This window comes from Paramormyrops kingsleyae, chromosome 1, assembly GCF_048594095.1.
Source record: "Paramormyrops kingsleyae isolate MSU_618 chromosome 1, PKINGS_0.4, whole genome shotgun sequence".
Classification (NCBI taxonomy): domain Eukaryota; kingdom Metazoa; phylum Chordata; class Actinopteri; order Osteoglossiformes; family Mormyridae; genus Paramormyrops; species Paramormyrops kingsleyae.
In genome coordinates this window covers 67,850,378-67,869,824 of record NC_132797.1, presented here as the reverse complement: position 1 = coordinate 67,869,824, position 19,447 = coordinate 67,850,378, and the positions used below count along the sequence as shown (strand labels likewise).

The 19,447-nt window shown below is 40.0% G+C and overlaps 2 protein-coding genes across 6 annotated transcripts in view; both read left to right on the top strand.

Moving 5' to 3' along the window:
• Positions 1-12,311, top strand: part of xirp2b (xin actin binding repeat containing 2b) — a 39,474-nt gene extending 27,163 nt beyond the window's left edge. For 3 of the 4 annotated variants that reach the window (XM_023824419.2, XM_023824343.2, XM_023824581.2), the window contains 5 exons: positions 22-91; positions 491-594; positions 1,346-10,685; positions 11,888-12,021; positions 12,173-12,311. In XM_023824419.2, the coding sequence (XP_023680187.2) occupies positions 22-91; positions 491-594; positions 1,346-10,685; positions 11,888-11,982 (9,609 nt within the window). In that variant the 3' untranslated portion in view covers positions 11,983-12,021; positions 12,173-12,311. The remainder of the gene's footprint in view (positions 1-21; positions 92-490; positions 595-1,345; positions 10,686-11,887; positions 12,022-12,172) is intronic. The other variant, XM_023824499.2, reaches the window with a different exon arrangement.
• Positions 12,312-16,241: 3,930 nt separating this feature from the next.
• The window catches only part of LOC111842431 (beta-1,3-galactosyltransferase 1), a 101,228-nt gene continuing 98,022 nt past the window's right edge, over positions 16,242-19,447 (top strand). For both annotated transcript variants that reach the window (XM_023809069.2, XM_023809136.2), the window contains exon 1: positions 16,242-16,519. The gene's annotated coding sequence lies outside the window, so the exon portion shown is untranslated. The remainder of the gene's footprint in view (positions 16,520-19,447) is intronic.

Here is a 19,447-nt window from a genome sequence, read left to right as displayed (position 1 = left end):
TTCATCTCTGTCTCGTTACAGTTCTACCATGATCAGAGTGCCTACCAAAGTAATGTGGTCTCCAGTTATGAAAATCATTTTGATGGAAAAGGTGAAGTAGCTTCCCTCTTCTTGTTATGCATCAGACACACACACACACATGTTTCTTTTCGTATTATTCGTCGATTAGCAGAATGACCAGCATTCTCCTATAATGTGCCTGTAAGATATAAATGTGAGCGTGAGCACTTTCGTGTATAATTTACATGGTTACTTGCTTTACCCAAAGACATTAACCGGAATAATACTGTATGTGCAAATGTTTTGGGTTCCACTGAAATTCCATCAGAATCCTGTTATGAAGTCCAATTAATTTTGTACATTAAAGATTAAATGTGATTCAGATAATTAATCGGCTTTAGAACTGTAATTTTGGTTTCACTCGAAGTAAATGCATTCCAAAACATGGTGAATTTTTGATGATGAGGGTCATCTTGTTTTTCTTCATTAGTGAAGGTCGTTGGAGGTGAGGACATACCAAAGGTATCTGCACAGGCTTTAAAGCAACAGTTTGAAAAGCATATTGAGGATGCAACACCAAGCAAGCAAATTAAGGTATCAAAGTGTTTTATTACTAACAAGCATTTATCTCTATTAGTATGCAATATCTGAAATGATCCATCATATGAATGTTACAACACAGATAGTGCTTTAAAAAAATCACACATAATACAATGACAATTAATTACAGGAGCATTTTTCAATTATTAGTGCTTTGAGAAGTCTGCTTTGTCTTCAGAACAATATAACCTTTGGCTTTATGTTGAAATTGAGATATAAAAATTATTTACAAGGTCATTCAGGTCATTTTACTGCAACACGACACACACGACAACTTGCCAAGACATATTGTCTGGTTACTAAAATAGTCTAAGCAAAACGAATAAACCAGAAAACAACAGTTATAACTCTATTTAATATAAAACATAGCATATTTACATGCATATTCATCAGAGCTATTTACTGTATCTTGGTTTAATTACTTGCTGTTGTTGCCTTGTGTTTTCCAAACTCAGATTTCAGATTCCTCAGGCTGTTTTAAAATACGATCTTCAGTTTGCTGAACTACATTGTGGATTTGTAGAAAAATTATTGTAGTCACGCTGATGACATGTTAATGTATTTATCATAGGTAAGGCTCATGCAAAAATTAGCATTCCACACATGCAGCAGCAGATTTTCAAGCCGGGTTTGCAGTCCATCTTAATGGCAAAAAGAAGATTTATTTTATTTGCACGTGACAAATTTGTTGCTGGCGGGATTGAATCCATGCTAATCAAAACAATGGTTATTTTTTCCCAAAAAGATTGATCTTGATTTCAACCAGTTTCAGTGGGCCCCGGCTCACAGTGCGTCATCTAAAGTTTCTACAAGCAAGACATGTGAAACATCATCCATGACTAGGAAGGTAGAAGAAGCTGTCTCAGCCTCAGCCTCAGCATGTGCTTCCGTTACCTCCTATGAGAGTATGGAGAACTTACCTCCCCCACCCCCAGACTTGCTGCAGGTTCCAATAGAACCTCAAGGGCAGGACAGTGAACAAGAACTATCTGAGCAACTTTGCCAGGCTAAACAGTCTATAAATAAAGAGCAATATTCTAAGCAGAGGAACTTGTATGAGCTGAAACGCCTCTACAAGCATATACACCCGGAAGTCCGGAAAAACCTGGAAAGGGATTTTTTCAGTGACGTAACAGAGATTGAGAAGACGCAGCTGGAGAGAGGAGACGAAGTCACTGGAGATGTTCAGCAAGCCAGATATGTTTTTGAGAACTCTGGGAGCAGTCCCATCAAGTCAGTGAGCCCCGAACGAGAATACCTTGAGTGGGATGAGATTCTCAAAGGGGAAGTGCAATCTATGCGCTGGATGTTTGAAAACAAACCCCTGGATTCAATCAAAGATGATACTCCAGATGAAGACAGCAAGAAAAGCATAGCTCAGCAGGAAATCATTGCAGGAAGTGATGTGAAATACACAACCTGGATGTTCGAGACACAACCCATTGATGCTCTAGGCACAGATACTCCAGATTCAACTGAGCAAGCCAGCAAGTTAACAGAGTTAGCAAGAGGAGATGTTCGCACGGCAACCTGGCTCTTTGAAACACAACCACTGGATGCACTCAGTAAGATATACCAGGAAGAAGATCAAAACACAGAGGTTATTTTCACAAAAGATATAACTGCTGGAGATGTAAAAACTGCCCGGTACTTGTTTGAAACTCAGCATCTGGATTCTCTGGGCCATACTGAGACCATTGATGAGTCCCATTTCCTACAGCTGAAGTCAGAATTAGAAGAGATCAAGGGAGACGTAAAGACATCCACAAAACTATTTGAGACTGAACCCCTGTGTGTCATTCGAGGAGATTCTGGTCAAATGCTGGAGATCACAAAAGTCCGCCGTGAGGAAACCGAGAAAGGTGATGTCAAGACATCCCGCTGGCTCTTTGAAACTCAGCCTCTGGACATGATAAACAAAGACCCTGCCCAAGTGAAACTGGTTTGCGGGGTGTCAATAGAGGACAACTCTCAAGGTGGTGTCAACAGAGGCAGGTGGCTTTTTGAGACAAAGACCCTAGACTCTATTAAAGATGAAGACTGGGAAAGTTCAAAGTTGGAAAAAGAAAAGATTATTGGAGCTGATGTCCGAAAGCACTGTTGGACATTTGAAACACAGCCTATGGACAGTTTAAAAGATACTTCAAATGCCAGACCGATGTCTGTGGAAGAGGTTGTAGGGGGTGATGTGCAAACAGCTAGACATATATTTGAAACAGTTCCAATGGATTATTTGAAGGATAGTCCTGAAGTAGGTAAACTTAAAAAAGTAGTGGCGTCTGAGGAGGAAAAGGGTGATGTCAGACACCAAAAGTGGGTTTTTGAAAGTCAACCACTTGAAAACATCAGAGAAGAAAAGAAAGAAAGCACAAGAACTGTGAACCTACAAGAACTTGACAGAGGGGATGTTTCAAATTGCAAAGTAATCTTTGAAACAATGGATTTAGGCAAATGTGATGACACTCAGAAAATCCAAGTCGAGGGGGTCACAAGTGGCTCTGTGAAATCAAACAAAGTTCGTTTTGAATCTACACCATTATATGCGATGCAAGACAGTTCTGGTGCTTATCATGAGGTGAGAACTGTGCGGAGGGAGGAGATTGTAAAGGGTGATGTCCGAACCTGCAAATGGATGTTCGAAACACGTCCCATTGATCAGTTTGATGAAAGTATCAGCAAATTACAGATCATTAAAGGTATATCAAAACAGGAAACAGAGTCAGGTGACGTGAAAACAGCTAAATGGCTTTTTGAGACACAGCCGCTTGACTCTATTAAATATTTCAGCGATGTAGAAGATGAGGTGACTGAGACTAAGAAGACAACAGAGACTGTGAAAGGTGATGTGAAAACCTGTAGGTGGTTGTTTGAAACACAGCCAATGGATGCTCTTTATGAAAAGGTTGAGGTAAAGGGTGAAACGGAAACAGAGGCGATTCATAGAGGGGACGTCAAGACTTGCACTTGGCTGTTCGAGACGCAGTCACTTGACACTATCAGAGATGAGTCAGAAACGATTCTAAGGACATGCACCGTAAACCAGGAGGATATTCATGGCAAAGATGTGAGAATGGCCCGGTTCCTTTTTGAGACAGAGAATCTTGAGAACATCAGAGGGGATGACGCTTCTGCTTTTAAAAGAGTTACTGAGATTGACATTCATTCTGGAGATGTGTCCAGAATGAAGTATATATTTGAAAACCAGTCCTCTGACATAATGACTTCAACTTCCGAAGAGACACTGAAAAAGCTGAAGACCATTCAGGCAGAAGACATTCAGAAAGGGAATGTGATTAACTGCACGTGGCTGTTTGAAAATCAACCTATAGATGCTATTCGTGAGGGTTCTGAAGAAAAGGAATCCTGCATTGTGACAGACATACAAGGAGGTGATGTTAACAAGGGACGTTTTATTTTTGAGACTTTCTCCTTGGACAAAATTCATGCAGAATCATCTGATACAGAGATATCGAAACTGGAGAAAATAAGTTGTGATGAGATAGAGAAAGGTGATGTCAAGAACTACACCATGATGTTTGAAACTCAGCCTCTGTATGCCATCCGTGACAAAGAGGGTCATTATCATGAGGTCACCACAGTCACAAAAGAGGAAATCATGAAGGGAGATGTTGTTGGAGCTAGGTGGCTATTTGAAACCAAACCCCTTGATTCAATAAGGGACACAGATGAGGTCTATGTCATTAAATCTGTTACACAGGAAGACATTCAGAAAGGTGATGTAAACTCAGCGAGATGGAGATTTGAAACCCAGCCACTCGATAAAATTTCAGAAGAAGCAAAGCTCTTGGTTAGAACTGTGGATGACGTTCAAGGAGGTGATGTTCAAACCAACAAACAACGTTTTGAGTCTGAGGATTTATCGCAAAAATACATCAGAACAGTCAGTGTCAGTGAAATTCAGAAAGGTGATGTGAGAACGGCCACATGGATGTTTGAAACGCGCACAATTGATGAGATACATGGTGAAGGCTCAGAGTACGAAGAGATGAAAAAGGTGACGAAAGAAGAGGTGCTAAAGGGAGATGTTAAACAGTCGGTGTGGCTTTTTGAAAAGCAGCCCCTTGACAAAATTAAGGAGGTGGATGAATCGCATGTTGACGTTTCTCGTGAAGAGATTCCGCAAGCAGATGTGAAAACAACGACGTGGCTTTTTGAAACAACCCCGTTTCACGAGTTTAACGAGAGCAGCATGCAAAAGACCGAGATAATTGGTAAAAGCATCCAAGATACTCTGAAGGAGCTGTACTCCCAGAAAATGGTCAAGTCACAAGGAATACTCATAGAAGCAGATGAAATTGGCGATGTCAGAATGGCAAAGTACAACCTCATGAACCAAGAAGCTCCAGAAATTCAAAAGGAGGACGTAATTAGAGGGGACCTGAAACATATAATGATGAATCTGCTAAACAGAAGGGAGACAACTGAAAAAACCGTTGTTATAGATAAGGAAGAGAGGGGTGACATAAACACTATAGTGCAACAGCTGTTCAACCAAGACGCAGGAATCAATGTGGAAAGAGAAGAAATTATCCGGGGTGATATTCAGGAAGCAATAAGCAACCTGATGAAGGAAGATGAGTCTGCCAAACGAGGTATTCTGATACAGGAAGATGAGAAGGGAGATGTAAGAATGACTATATACTCTCTTCTTAATAAACAAGAAGAGACTAGTGTTGGAAAAGAGGATATTATCAAAGGAAATGTTCGAGGTACTATCAGTATACTTCTGTCCAACCCAAACAATCCGGAACAATATATGAACATAAAAGTGGGTGACACCGAAAAGGGAAATGTGAACTTTTACTCCACATGCATAGAGTCTGGGGCTCTGGAGTATCTTAAAGAACTCCAAACTGAGCCAGATGAGAGAGGTAAGATGGAGAAAGAGAAGATCGTTGGCGGAGATGTTGAAGGGACAAAACTTATTTTGGAACAAAATCAGTCACAGATTGAACGAACTGTTGCAGAGGATGAAATTGTCCCAGGAGATGTGCACAACACGGTCAAGGTTTTTATGACTGAACCAGTGATATCACTAGATAACATCCAGAAAGAGGTCATTGTGAAAGGGGACTTGAGAGCAGTCCTGGACTGTCTAACACAGGCTGTAAACCAGAAGATGGTGGTTGAAAAAGAGGAAGTACTCAAAGGTGACATAAACACCACTCTGAGATCTCTGGAGGAGGCTCAATACCAACTCAAAGAGATTGAAAAACCAGAAATCGTCCCAGGTGACATTAAAGGGGCCCTGCAGAGCTTGGAAAAATCTGCCACCAGCAAAGTTGAGATCGTCATTGAAGATTTAGTGCCTGGTGATGTCAAAGGAACCTTAAAATCACTGGAAGAAGCTAAACAGGCTGTGAAAGAGGTAGAGAAAGAGGAAATTGTTAAAGGCGATATTCAGATGGCGATGCAGAGCTTACGAGACGCCTCTAATGAGAAGAAGGTCTACCAGCAACAAGTTAGTGCTCAGGGAGATGTAAAAGGCACTATACAGCAGCTGTTAGAACCTCCAGCCCCATGCAAAACACATCGCAAAGCTAGTACAGAGGGAGACGTGAGGATGTCTATAAAGTCGCTATACGACATGCAGGAACAAAGTCAAATGGAAAAAGAGGAGGCAATCAAAGGAGATGTCCAGGGCACAATAAAAGGCCTATTGAAAGGAAAGCAGCAGAAGAACCTGAACAGTAGTATTGATGGTACTAAAGATGCCAGCGTTTCAATGAAAACTCCATTGCCCCCTCAACAGGAAGCCCACAAATACTCAGTTGCGACTAAGCTTGAAAGCAAGACAGTGAAAGTCAAAAATCTATGCCAAGCAAATGAACTACGCAGCAGCTCAAACAAGCACACTGGAATAAAGTCAGCGCAAGGCGAGTCCCTAACCAAGGAGGATAATGCTCTTATTTCGCAGACTACAGTGATGGATATGTCTCATACTCCACAAGAGAGAAATATTAAAGAACCATCTTTAAAACCAAAGGTAGCAGTCCCTGGCCCTGGGATCATCAAGAAGAAAAATGTGACAGATCAATTGACTGATAACATGGTTACAAATGTAAACCAATGTGTGTCACAAGGTAGCGTTGCCACAAAGCACACCAAAGGTGTGAAAACAGTGGTTCTGGATTCTGACGATTCAAGAATCTCAAGTACCTCAGGAATGACACACTTAAACACAGTTAAAAATGAATCACAGACGAAGACCATCACTAAGCCTGCACAGGGTGTTAAAATCAGTAGTCATGTGACAGGAAATACAGCACAAGCTAACATTACAAAGGCTGCGAACACTGGCAATCAGCTCACGCAAGAAGTGACAAATGTAATAAAAAATACATCACAGGGTGCCACTGATGCAAGACACCTCCAAGACACCACAACTACGACACAGGTACAGACAAAAGCGGCAGAACACAAAACAATTGTGCAAAAGCATGATATTAAAACCTTGAAGACAGAGTTCCGCAACCTTGACATGAATCGAAAGGGTTTTGTTAAGTCAGTAAAGAAGGGCAAAGAAGATATCCATATGCCGCCTCCACCTCTGCCAACACCTCCATTGTCAGAGTCTGAATTCCCTCTTCCACCTCCGCCTCCCCCAGTGGTGGAATCTGAGGGTAACATGTTTTCTATTCCACTTTCCTCTGTCTCAAAGCAGGACGCTGACCTGCCCCCACCACCTCCACCACCGCCTGTGGATCTAGATCATTTTCCACCACCACCACCTCCCCCCCCGCCACACATAGCTGGACAAGATTATCTACCCCCACCACCATCGCAGCAAGAGTTGGATTCCATGCCAGGAAAATCACTCCGCTCTCCGCGTACTAAGGCTCAACAAATGCCTGTCAAACCAATAAAGGCCCCTTCGTTATATAAGATCCCGAAGCCTGAGGCACCTAAGCAGTTTGGGCAAGGACCGATCAACGTGGAGAAAAACCAAGTGACTCCTCCGCCACCTTCAAGCAAGGTATTCCAGGTGCCCGCACAGCAGACCATTACAGCTCCTGACCTGACCACATCCAGCAAAAATATAAAAGAAATAAGGAAACAAGAGGACACAATAAAAGTGTTAGCTCAGACAGATTCACTGAGAACTGCATCACAAGAAGAAGACTCACCTGGTCCGGTGAAGAAAGTTTATAAGCCTCAGATAAAACTACCACCTCCACCTGTTGAACCGGTATCTGCGAAGCCTAAAACATGTGTGAGGAAATTCAAAACTCCACTGATGATTGCAGAGGAAAAGTATCGCAAACAGAGGGACGAAAGTGAGAAGAACAAAGTTGGTGCAACTCCAGCTTCTCCAGCAAGTGATAGTGATGTACAAGCCTTCATTCAGGCTGCCTCTGAAGTATCTGCCACAGGCAACACAGCTAAGGGAGAAACAGTAAGCACTGATACAACTAAGAAAGAAGCAGAAACAATAATCGATAAGATTAAATCAGACACTGTTTCACTCGGTGTGCTTGTGCAGGCAGCGTCAAGGGGTTTATCAGTCCAACCTTTAATTCCTTCAAGGAGTCAGCCCTCTGCGAGTGAAATTGCATCAGCTGTTGACAAAGAACTTCAGAACGTTGTGAAAGAAAGCAACATTTCTAAACAGGCTGTCATGCAAGACTTCACTAATCTTCAAATGCAAACTTCAACTTCTCTGAAAACTGATGAGATGAAACAAACCAATGTTTCCGTAAACCGGGAAGTGAGTAAAGTTCCTCTCCACCCGACAAAAATCCCCAAAGTTACTCCAAATTTCAAGGTTAAAACGGTGAAGATTCCAAAGGTTGATAAGATGGAAAATGTGGAGACTGAGAAGAAAGAATCTTCAGCAGAAGCTACTAATAAACAGCAGTTAACTCAACAAGAGAAAAAAGCTTCTTCTCAGATGACTCGCGAAATCACCAAAGTTACAGAAAGCTGTGTACAGGAAAGCGAGGAAATTGGGAAGCCTGCAGCTGTGAAGGACAGCAAGCTGGAGATACAAATGCTGAAGCCCAAGCAGAAATTCAAGAAGGAGAAAAGTGATGTTATCCCTAAAGAGACAATGTCATGTGTTAAGGTAAACCAAGAAAAGGAGGTCAGGAAAATGCAGAAGGCCAAAGCGCAACATGAGGGATATGTTCAAGTCCGTGAAGAAGTGTTCGTCACAGAAAGCAAAGTTCAGCAAAGTTTCCAGCAACAAAGCACGGTTCAAGCTCAAAAACAAATGGAGACCTCACAAATGCAAAAAGATGTGACCAGCAAGCCACAGATTCAGGATAAACCGCAAATTGAAAGTAGACACATTGGTGTTAAGCTAACAGGCAAAACATCACAAAAGGGTGAAAGTACATCTTCAGTGGCCAATCAGCAGGCCTCACAAAGATGTGAAGAAACACACAGGGTGCTTTCTCAAATTAATGATCTACTTGAACCATCTGGGAAAATTGACTCTAAAGCAGTAAGGAATCTCCTCATCAAAATCCCTAGCTGGCTAATAGATCCAGCGACAAAAAGGAGTTTAGAAGTTAGACCAAATGATAATGTTGCGAAGCTGAAAGATATCCTAGTCTATGTAAGATCGGTTGCACAAGCAAAAGTTTTGAATTTAGGGGGAAGCATTGCTGCCACGGAAAAGCCTGAAAGTGGATCGGCATCTGAAAAGATAGCTATTGGTGGAGCAATATCGAAAATAAGTATTGGCTCGTCAAAATTGGAGGCTCAGAAGGAAGTATTGGGAGAGGGACAGACTTCTCATGAAAGCATGAAGCAAAAGTTCATTGACACAAAAAAAGCTGATTCTAGAGGGGCCTCACCCTTGACCAGAATGCGATCACCATCACCTACTTATATTACCATAGAATCTACACGGAGAGCTAGCTCCCCACAAAGAGTGGGCCCTTCCCCTCCACCAATGCACAGATCATGCACTCCCCCAGAACCACCACCACGGATGTTTGACCCAACAACATCTCAGATCAACAGGGCCAGTCCTTCTCCAACATTCAGCCGATCAGACAAGCTAGCCAAGCTGAAGGACACCACTGCTAAGCTTTCACAGGGGGCATCGCCACCACCTCTGTCACAACAGGCGCAGATAACCGAGAAAAAATCTGAAATAGTAGAATCGCCATCGTCGTTCCATCGGCAGATCAAAATTGAGACGCATGTTGTGGAGACGTCAGAGGTGTCAGAGGAAACGCTAGAAACTGCATCAGTGAAAGACAAGAAGGAGTTCTTCGAGGAGGCTCAGAAGGCTGAGGTGAACAGAACATATGTACGCAAGGACCCTATTGAAATCCCAGAGCGCTTAGGCCCAGACACAGAAGAGACAGAAGTCAAAGGAAAAGAAAAAGAGGAGGTCCCATGGGTAAATCTCTCAGGACTTGTCCACAAATTTGAATCACCGGAACAGAAGTTTTATAAAAGAAAAGAGCCAATTGTCATTGCAGAGAGACTAGGAAGTGACACTGAAGACGCTGATCCCGAAGAAGACAAAAAAGGAACTGAAGTGGAACCGGTTCCAACCTTCAACATCAAGACCATTAAAACTATGTTTGAAATGGGCGAGCAGAGTTCCTCCGTCAAGGAACAAAAACATAAACATGAGAAGCCAGAGTCAGAGATGCATGAAATCATGACAGATGGTTCAAAGCAGACAAACCCTTGGAGACAGCAGAAGGGCTCATGGCAGACATCTCCCCCGCCCATCCAGAAGGAGGTACTGCAATCAGGATTGACCGAACCAATGGGGCTTTCCGGGAGTCAGTCAGTCAACGAGACGTTCTCCAGCATCGATGAATTTGGTAATAAAATAAGCGGGTCAAGAAGTGCCATGACAGTCTCTCAGCATTCAGAACACATCACGACCCGGTGTGCCCCTCCCACATATGCAGACGTAGTGAAGGGCAAGGTCCAAATGCTAGACGTCTTGGCTGACACCACCCCCGAAGAACTACTGAAGAACTTCCAAAAAACTTGGAATGAAAGCGAGAGTGTCTTCAAGAGCCTGGGCTATAATGTAACAGAACAGAAGACTTCACAGACTGTATCACACCAGCAAGAGACGCTCATGACTGGTAAACTGTGCTGTGGGGCATGAAGAAACTAATAAACAATAATGGTGTGTTTATGCATTTTGCAAAAAGTGTGTATCTATCTCCTTGACTAACAAGTCTCATTTTTGTTTCATTGGAATTTTGAATGGAGATTCCATTTTTTTTTTGGGAGTAGAAAACTTTCACAAAAAGAACTGTAATGATTATTTGTTCCATCTATTTTGGGATATAGCAATACTGAATGAAGAAAATGGCATCTGTATTGAGCTTATAACTGTGCCCACAAAGTATAACTATGTATAACTAACTACTTATAACTATGCACAAAGTAAATTGTACTGCTTTTTTGTACTAAGGAATGCACTAAGGAGTTTCACCATTAGTTTCTCTGCCTGCTGAGTGAGAATGCAGTTCTCTTACTTTGCTGTGCTTGTCATACTGCAGGTGTGTGGAATATCAGCATGTTATATTTTCCGCTTCTGTATTCAGATACTCTATTCTTAATCGTTAGCCCAAGAAATGAATAAATGTGTTAAATATAGAAATAATGAGGTTTGAATATAATAACACATATACAGGAGTTTGCAAGTTCTGGCACCGTTCATGACAGTTTGCTGCAGGTACTCTATTGAAACCCCAAACTAGATAACTGAATAGTGGAAAAACTAACAGTTACACAGAAATTTAAAGTCTATTTCAGTTTTGTGTGTGATTTAAGTTTTAGGTTACTTTGTACATGAGATTTTGATATGTTGCTTGTAATCCAAGCTATATCATAATTTACAAAGAAACCACTGTAGTTACTTTTGAAATGAAACAAAATTTTTGTGACGCTCTCTATTTAAGAAGACCACTTTACCCTTGGGGTTGAACAGCATGATTTTTGTTTAATGTTGTGACTAATTGAGTCTTGTTTTTAAGGCTATATTTTAAAATTTACATTTAAAATCTTTAAACCCCCACAGAATATCTTTAGTACTATCATAACAAATGATTAATTAGCTACCTTATTCTTAACTTTTAAAAAGTACATTAAATTACAATTTAAATTATATTTGACTGATATTACCATAAAAAAGTTATTGAATAATAGGATATTGTAATGCACTGTTACAAAAAAAAACATAACTGAAGATGGTAAATTAATGCTATTGTTGGAGCTTTCTTTACACAGTTTTAATAAATTGTGTTTGGAGGTCCTAATTCAGTTGCATTCTTTTCAGAAAACTCGAGTTCCAGAGTCGGAGCTGTGCGCGGCCTGCCGGAAGAGAGTGTATCCAATGGAGTCTCTGGTCGCAGACAAACAAAACTTCCATAGGTTGTGTTTCTGCTGTTTCCACTGCAACGCTAAGCTAAGGTAATTCCAAGTACACCTAATGTTGTTGCTGTGTCATCACAATCACAAATGAACTCATGTAGGTCCCTCCAAAAGTTTTTGTTATACTTCTATACAGTTAGCTTGTCTTTTTTTGGTTCTCAATAAAGTTAATTTGAATTCTTTCCTGCAGCCTTGGCAACTATGCCTCTCTCCATGGACATTTGTATTGCAAGCCACATTACAAACAATTATTCAAGTCCAAAGGCAACTATGATGAAGGATTTGGACAGAAGGCTCACAAGGAGCTGTGGAACACCAAAATGCAAAAGAATACGTCAGAGAAAATCACGGAAAAACCCTCCCCTGAAATGTCTCATTCACAAAGATCTGTTTCAAGCAGCGGAGTAAGCACAGCAGAGAATGATATGCCGAAGACAAAGGCAACCAATGTCGACAAACCAGTTGATGAAACCAGGAAACCGCAAAACAAGATTGCGATTGTCTGGCCCCCTCAGGCCGAATCACCAAAGAATGCTTTTATCATTGATAATGAAGTGAAGCTAACCAAGCCAAGCTGGCCTCCCGAGCACAGCCTTCCAAAGACTGTCCCTGAAGTACCAAAGCATTTGAGAACATCCAAAGAATCCTCTCTGACAGAGAGAAGTGAAACTATGGAAACTGGGTTTATGGAAAACATCCCAGAAAAAGAAGACAAAGTAGCAGCTGAAATGCATGCCACACACTTGGAGGTGCCTGCGGATGTTGCAACATCTACTACCAACCCAATAGATGTAGAATTACATCCAGCTCTGGAACTTGAAGAGTCAGAAAATGAGATAAATGCGGCAGAGCCAGAATGGAGTGTACCTAGAAGTAGAGGAACAAGTGATGTGTGTAGAGAAGAAGTAGCTAATGATGCTAGAGTATGTCAGGAGGTGGAGAGTGTGCAAGTTAGTGTGCATAGAGAGTGGGCTGAGAAGACAGAGCGTGCTGGAGATGTAAGTGAAAAAGAGGATAGTGGGGAGAATACAATGTCAGAGAGCGTGCCGGTAACAGTGATCGATGGTGAGGCGGCACGGCACGAGGAAGAAAATGCAAACTCCAATAACAACAACAACAACAACAACCAGTTATTATTCAAGAACAAGGTGCTGTGTCTGGAATTTGATAACGTTAAAATGACTGATAATGTTCCAGGTGGCTACACCATAAGGGTCACACCTGAGTATCCCGTCGAAGAAGGTCTACGTGTAAATGATCCAGAGGAAGCTCAGACAACTTCGAGATGGAGTCAGACCTATAGTGCCTTACAGCTAGCTGAAGAAAAGGACGCTTTTGAACCATCAGGTGGCAAATATACAGAGGATGCAGAGAATAGTGTATCTAATGACTTGTTTCAAAAAAGTACACTATTCTTTGAGAAGGTAGCACCGTTGAGTCCTTTAAGCTTTCTGGAGGACGTTTTTGCAGGACTTGACAGTGGCTGTAGTCTGTCGGCTGGTGATCCTTCCAAAGAAAAGCCTCTGGCCTCTCTTTTGGATGACCTTCTGGATTTTGGAATTGAATCAAGTGATTCAAAACAAGTGGGATCAGATTGGTGCCCTGACTTCTTTCCCACAAATGTCTGCAGTGCTTCAGAACAAACTGGAACTGGAACAAATAACTTGAGGAAGGCTGAATGGGAGACCCTGTCTTTCGAGGAACTTATTAAAAGAAACAGACATCATGACAATGATGAATAAACCAGGCTTGTTTTAAGGGAAAACTTATAATGCAACATAATATTCTTAACCAGACTAGATTTCTACACTTAAAATCACCTAATTGTTTTGTCCATGGAGAGATGTATTAAATCAAATTAAATGTATGCTTACAGAATTGTTTTTTTTTTTTTGTTAAAGTTCTGCCTGGGTTTCTGATTGCAGAATGACATTTTTAAAACTTGCCTTTGAAAGCACCTGGTGTGCATTTCAGAAAAAAATTATCAAGGCAATTTTTGTTGTTTGATAAAATATATACTTAATTTCACATTATTTGTGCTAGTTTTGAATGTTTTTTTTTTCATATAAACATTTGGCCATGTTTTGTTTTGCTTTGTTTGAAAGAATTCCTAATGGCATTTTAACTGCAAAGCTGGGATACAGTGTATCCTGATTTCAAACCTTCCCCTTTTCCACGCTGGTCTGCTTTTGTATTCTTAGTGGATAGTTGCAATGCTGTGTGGCTTAATTAAAGGCCCACCTGATTGATACAAGGTATTGGGTATGCTTTACAATAACCTTTATGGGAGTTTGATTTCAAAGAAGCATATGCTGTATAAGATGAGCTCAGATTCATTTTAACAGCACAATGAAATGTATGAGATAAAAACTGTACTATATAAATCATTCAGATATGCTGTTATAGACATTAACCAGGAAGCTTTTTTGTCTGTCACATTTAAATCTCTGTGGAACCATAATTAAGCAGAATCCCTTCTTTAAATACCAATATAAACTGGTAATGCAGGAAAATCTAATATATGTAAATTGTCCTTTACAGATACGCCTGGTCAGCAAGCACATGTTAAAATACATTAACATACCAAAGAATATTAGCTTGAAATTTTTATATTTAGATATATATATAGCTTTGTGTTCCTCACAGAAATGTACGGAGGTATTTTGATTTTGTTTTATTTTGTAATTTGAAATAGTAATATTTTGAAATTACATACTCAAACAGGTGAAATGCTAATTTTGCTAATTGAGCCAGTCTCATTTATATTGCGAATGTATATATGCTGGACAGATTTCATGTTATTTACCAGCCATTAAAATAATGTTGCAGTTGTATCACACCTGTGCCTTAAAATGCAAACCATATAATTCACCTTATTTTATGAGGATTATCATGTACAGTGTCAAATTAAAGATGCCCTGTGTGAATATATTGTCAAAGGAAAAAAAAAACGAATAACTAATGATAATATAGGGGGGAAAACTGCTGTTGTTTAAGGGAAGTGTTATATGCTCCTTCAAATTTGAAGTGCTTCATGTTACAGATTAAAGCTGATTAGGAGAACATGTGTAGTGTTATTCTTGTTTTAGCATTTGGTAATATTATTATTTTACCACTGTGGATTGTCAGACCATGGAGCTGAGACTAAAAGCTGCATTCAGCAAGGCCACCTGCATGCTTGACATAGCTGTGTGGTCTCTAGCTAGGACATACTGTCAAATTCAGCATGTGGTTTTGGACAATGAATAAAAAGGAACATTGGCACCACTAAAGCATGCTCCGCATCACCAAACTGTTCAGAAAGACACATGGAGAAACCTGTCAGTCAAATACATGTACCCAGTGCAAAACCCTCAATTTTCCATTGGCTTAAGGTCATTAATGAATTAAGTAATAATTGAATTATATTAATTCTTATTAAAAGTAGTTTTTAAATCATAAATTGTTGGTGAAAATACTTTACAACATTCAAAATTGCATTCTTTATATTTATGGCAGTTCATATTAGTATTACCAAAAACGTCTTAAATCCCTCATGTCAATAAGCCCTACCCTGTTGCTATTCTTTTGTTTAAATTTTACAGAAAATCTGTTCATTTTAACCACACACTTGTGGCACCTTGTAATTTATTCTTCAGAATCTATGTTCCTTTCATTCTAACAGGCCGGTACCGTATTTGGTTAATACAAAAGGGCCGAAATTACGTGCTTGTATGATTTCTAAATGCTACATAATTAAGGTTTGCTTTAACATTACAGGGATTATAGTGCGATCAGATTTCTTTGTATCTAAAACAAATCTGTGACATACATTTTTTCAGTGTCAATCAATGCGCCTCTATTCACTCGTTACATGCAGATGTCACTTTTACACACTTGTTTGCGTGACCGTTTAACTTCGAACTACATTAGAAATTTCACAGCCCACATCCTTAGCTGTATAAATACTTGCCATTTTTTAGACATTTCTCCAAATTTTCCCGAATGTCTTTCAGATTTATAAGCGGCAGTGTAACTGAAAACCTAAGGACATGTTTCGACTAATTAGGCATGTATCACGCTATAGGGTACGAGCTAAGGATTTTTTTTTTTCGAAAAAGCAATGTGAGCTGTTCAACTGGTGTACTTAGTCACATTTTTATGGCGATTTGTTTCCATTTTGTCTAAAAAAAATACTGTAACTTAAAGTTTAAAGTCAACAGAAAAAATATCAAAACACAAAGAAAAAAAACCCTTTTCCCAAACCTTAGGGGCATGTAAAACGACCGAACTGCAAACTATGGAAAGGGATCCGTGCGTTACTAACGTCAATCTACCATGCTAAGCAAAATATCTTTCTGTCTGATTGGCTATCAGTCACCTCGCAGAGCCCCCTCATTCGCCCGCTCTCATGTCAAGCAGTGAGCCAATCCTACCCCCGCATTCAGCTATCACGTTTCCTAGATAAGGATAGCGCCTTGTTCAGAGATGCTGATCAGAGGACAGTCGTAGCATCAGTACCACTACTGATTTCGGTGGGATGGAGGCGAAAAGCTTGGTAGGTTTAGTGCTTCTTTTTTATTCATTCTGGCATTTTAAATATGGAGTTATGGTCTCCCACGAAAATGAGCGCTTTTAAAATATTCCAAAGAGGCTTTTGGTGTAACCTTCACGTTAAGCGGTTATGCCGTGAGATTTGCAGTGAGATGTTTTCGGAGCCACTTGAAGCACTTGGCTTGTTCTGGTTGTCGCTGCAGAAAATGAAGTTTCGCTCCGATCAGTGCTTTATGTGATATCAGGCACTCCGGTGTCCTCGGAGGGACGCACCGTGTGTCGGACTTTGCAGTTTGGCTGCACTGGGGCAGTGCAAGCGATGGTGTCACTCAGTGCATGAAACAAATGGGGACAGCGAGGACATGCATGGCGTTCACGATTGTTGCCATTTACAGTATAAATGCTGAGCTTATACTTGTCGTACGAGGGGGTCATAATTCATTACGGACTTTGTGAAACGGACTCGTAACCTACTTAAAAAGTCGATTTTCGACCCTTTATGAATTAAGTAAAAATGAGCGATAAGGTATAGCTTAGAAAAACATCGCATAGTTTGCAGCGAGAGGTAATAAGTTATGGGGTTTAACATACAGTATGCTTTCTTATTATTTCCTTGCAGAACAAATACACATTTTGTAATTATGGGTTGCCCCTGACTAAATTAGTCCCCAAACTGATTTTTCATTATTTTTCGTATGAATATTGTTTTCTCCGATGTCAGTTGTGAATTCGGAGATTGCAACCGCTGCATTTCTGAAGCAAAAGTAACATAAAGCTTTTAGTTACGCTTTATTAACATGTTCACTCTTTTCTACCATGCATATTACAAGAATAATAAACAAAAAGAAAACGCTTAATATTCATTTCGGTCTTGGGGACAGTGGCCAAAAAGAGCAACAAATTAAATTAATGCGTAGTATCATTTATACGCAAGATGATAATGAGATTGTAATGTATGTACAAACAAGTCATAACGTTTATCAATTACACTGGGCTGCTGTACATATATATATATATATATATATATATATATATATATATATATATATATATATATAATTGAAACACATTAATTCAATATTCGGGCAATGAATTTCTTTTACCTGAACCTCAAGGGCAAAGATATTGATATGTACGCTTGGCTGAAAACCCGTTAATCAATATGCTACACCCAGTGATGGGAATTAAGTGCATTTACCCATACATTTTGACTCCGTGATAGTGTGAAGTGTCAAAACTGGAGCATCCAGACTTTGTGGAAGTTAATTGTAATTATAAATCGTAAATTGGAAAACATATTATTCTTCTCTGTAGTTCCTTCATTGTGTGGAACAGCCTTATTTCTTGTCTTTCATGGGTTATTCTGTGCAATAGAAGCAAGCAGAAAACCCTAAGAGGGCTGTGTAGCATGAATATGTAGTTTGTCACTGTGCTGGAATATGCAGATCTTGCCAGCTGTCCTCTTGTTCTGTGTGTTTTAGCTGGTTACATTTTTAGCACTGCAGGCTGCGCGGCTGCCGTGACTTTGAACTGGGTGTCTTGACCCTTCCTTGGCAGGTGGTTTAGTGACAGGCTGAGAAAAGCTGCTAACAAATGACAAATACTAGTTAGAAACGCAATGATAGCCAGAGGAAGCAAAGGAACATGCATATCACTCCTGTACAGTTAATCATTCTGTGGAACTTTCACGACAGGTTGCCTGCTCATCAGAGACATACTTCCATGGACAATTAAGAGTCACTGGTTCACCACGCAGAATTAAATTTGAGAGGGAACCTATTCAAAAGAGAGAATAACAGGATGGTTTATATTGATCTAGCTGGATTTAGACAAGTAGCCCAGGAGAACAATAATATGCACTGCGCCAGTGTGTTAGTTTGGGTTATTAGGGAAAATTGAAAAATCGTAGAGGACTTTTGCTGCAGGATTTAGCATGTATCAGAGGCACACTATATCGTTAATGAAATATGAGCTCTTTTGCATCTTCATGGCAATAATGAATTTATTGGTGTCTAATTGCTTCCAGAACCAAGCAGAATTTATGTCATTTTAAAATAGATGCTAATGGTGTCAGTTGAGAGTTTGCTCACCATGTTCTTGATGAATGGATTCAACATCATCCTACTTTGGCTCCAACGTGAAGATTTTTGTCCTTGCACAACGGCTTGGTGCATCTGCGTGGTCTGCCTCTTTGTCCCATCAGACAGCCGGAGTTAATACAGCGTATTAACAGCCAGTTTTACAGTGGTCTCCCCTGTTAGTCATTCACTTTTTGTTTGGAATTTGGCTGTGACTCTTAAGAAGTAAGACTAAAAGATCATTTTTAACACTGGTAAAACATAGTGTGTCTTATTTGTTTTGTATTTATGTTAAACGCATCTTTTATTCCTAATTCATAATTCACCACTGCCGTTGGATTTCATTTTTATATTTTGCATTTTAGATTTTGCATTGAATTTTTATATTTTAAAATATTAGTATGCTTTATATTACATTTCAGAGGTATAATAATCGAGAGGGAAATGACACAGTACATTAAAGAACGTGCACTGGCTTTGTTATTTAGCAGTTTTTTGTTTTTTTTGGGGGGGGGTGAAAGTTACATTACTATTCATATATGAAGTAAACATGCTTTTTTCATCTTTTGACAGCCCTTTTTTGCCTGCATTGTACACTTTTTCACTTATTGCATGATGAACCCACTTCTCAACTGGCTCTAATCTTTCAATTTACGCCTTCCGTGAGAAGTAAGGGATTTATGCAGTCTGTTTACGCCACAAAATATTGTCCTTTCAAAGCTGCTGACGGTATCCTTTCTAGATTTTCATTGCCGTGTGATTACTTCAATTTAAAAGGACATAATGTCAGAAATATACCTATAATGAGTTTAGAAAAGCTGGCCTATATTCTGTATAAAATGTCCTTTGCAGTA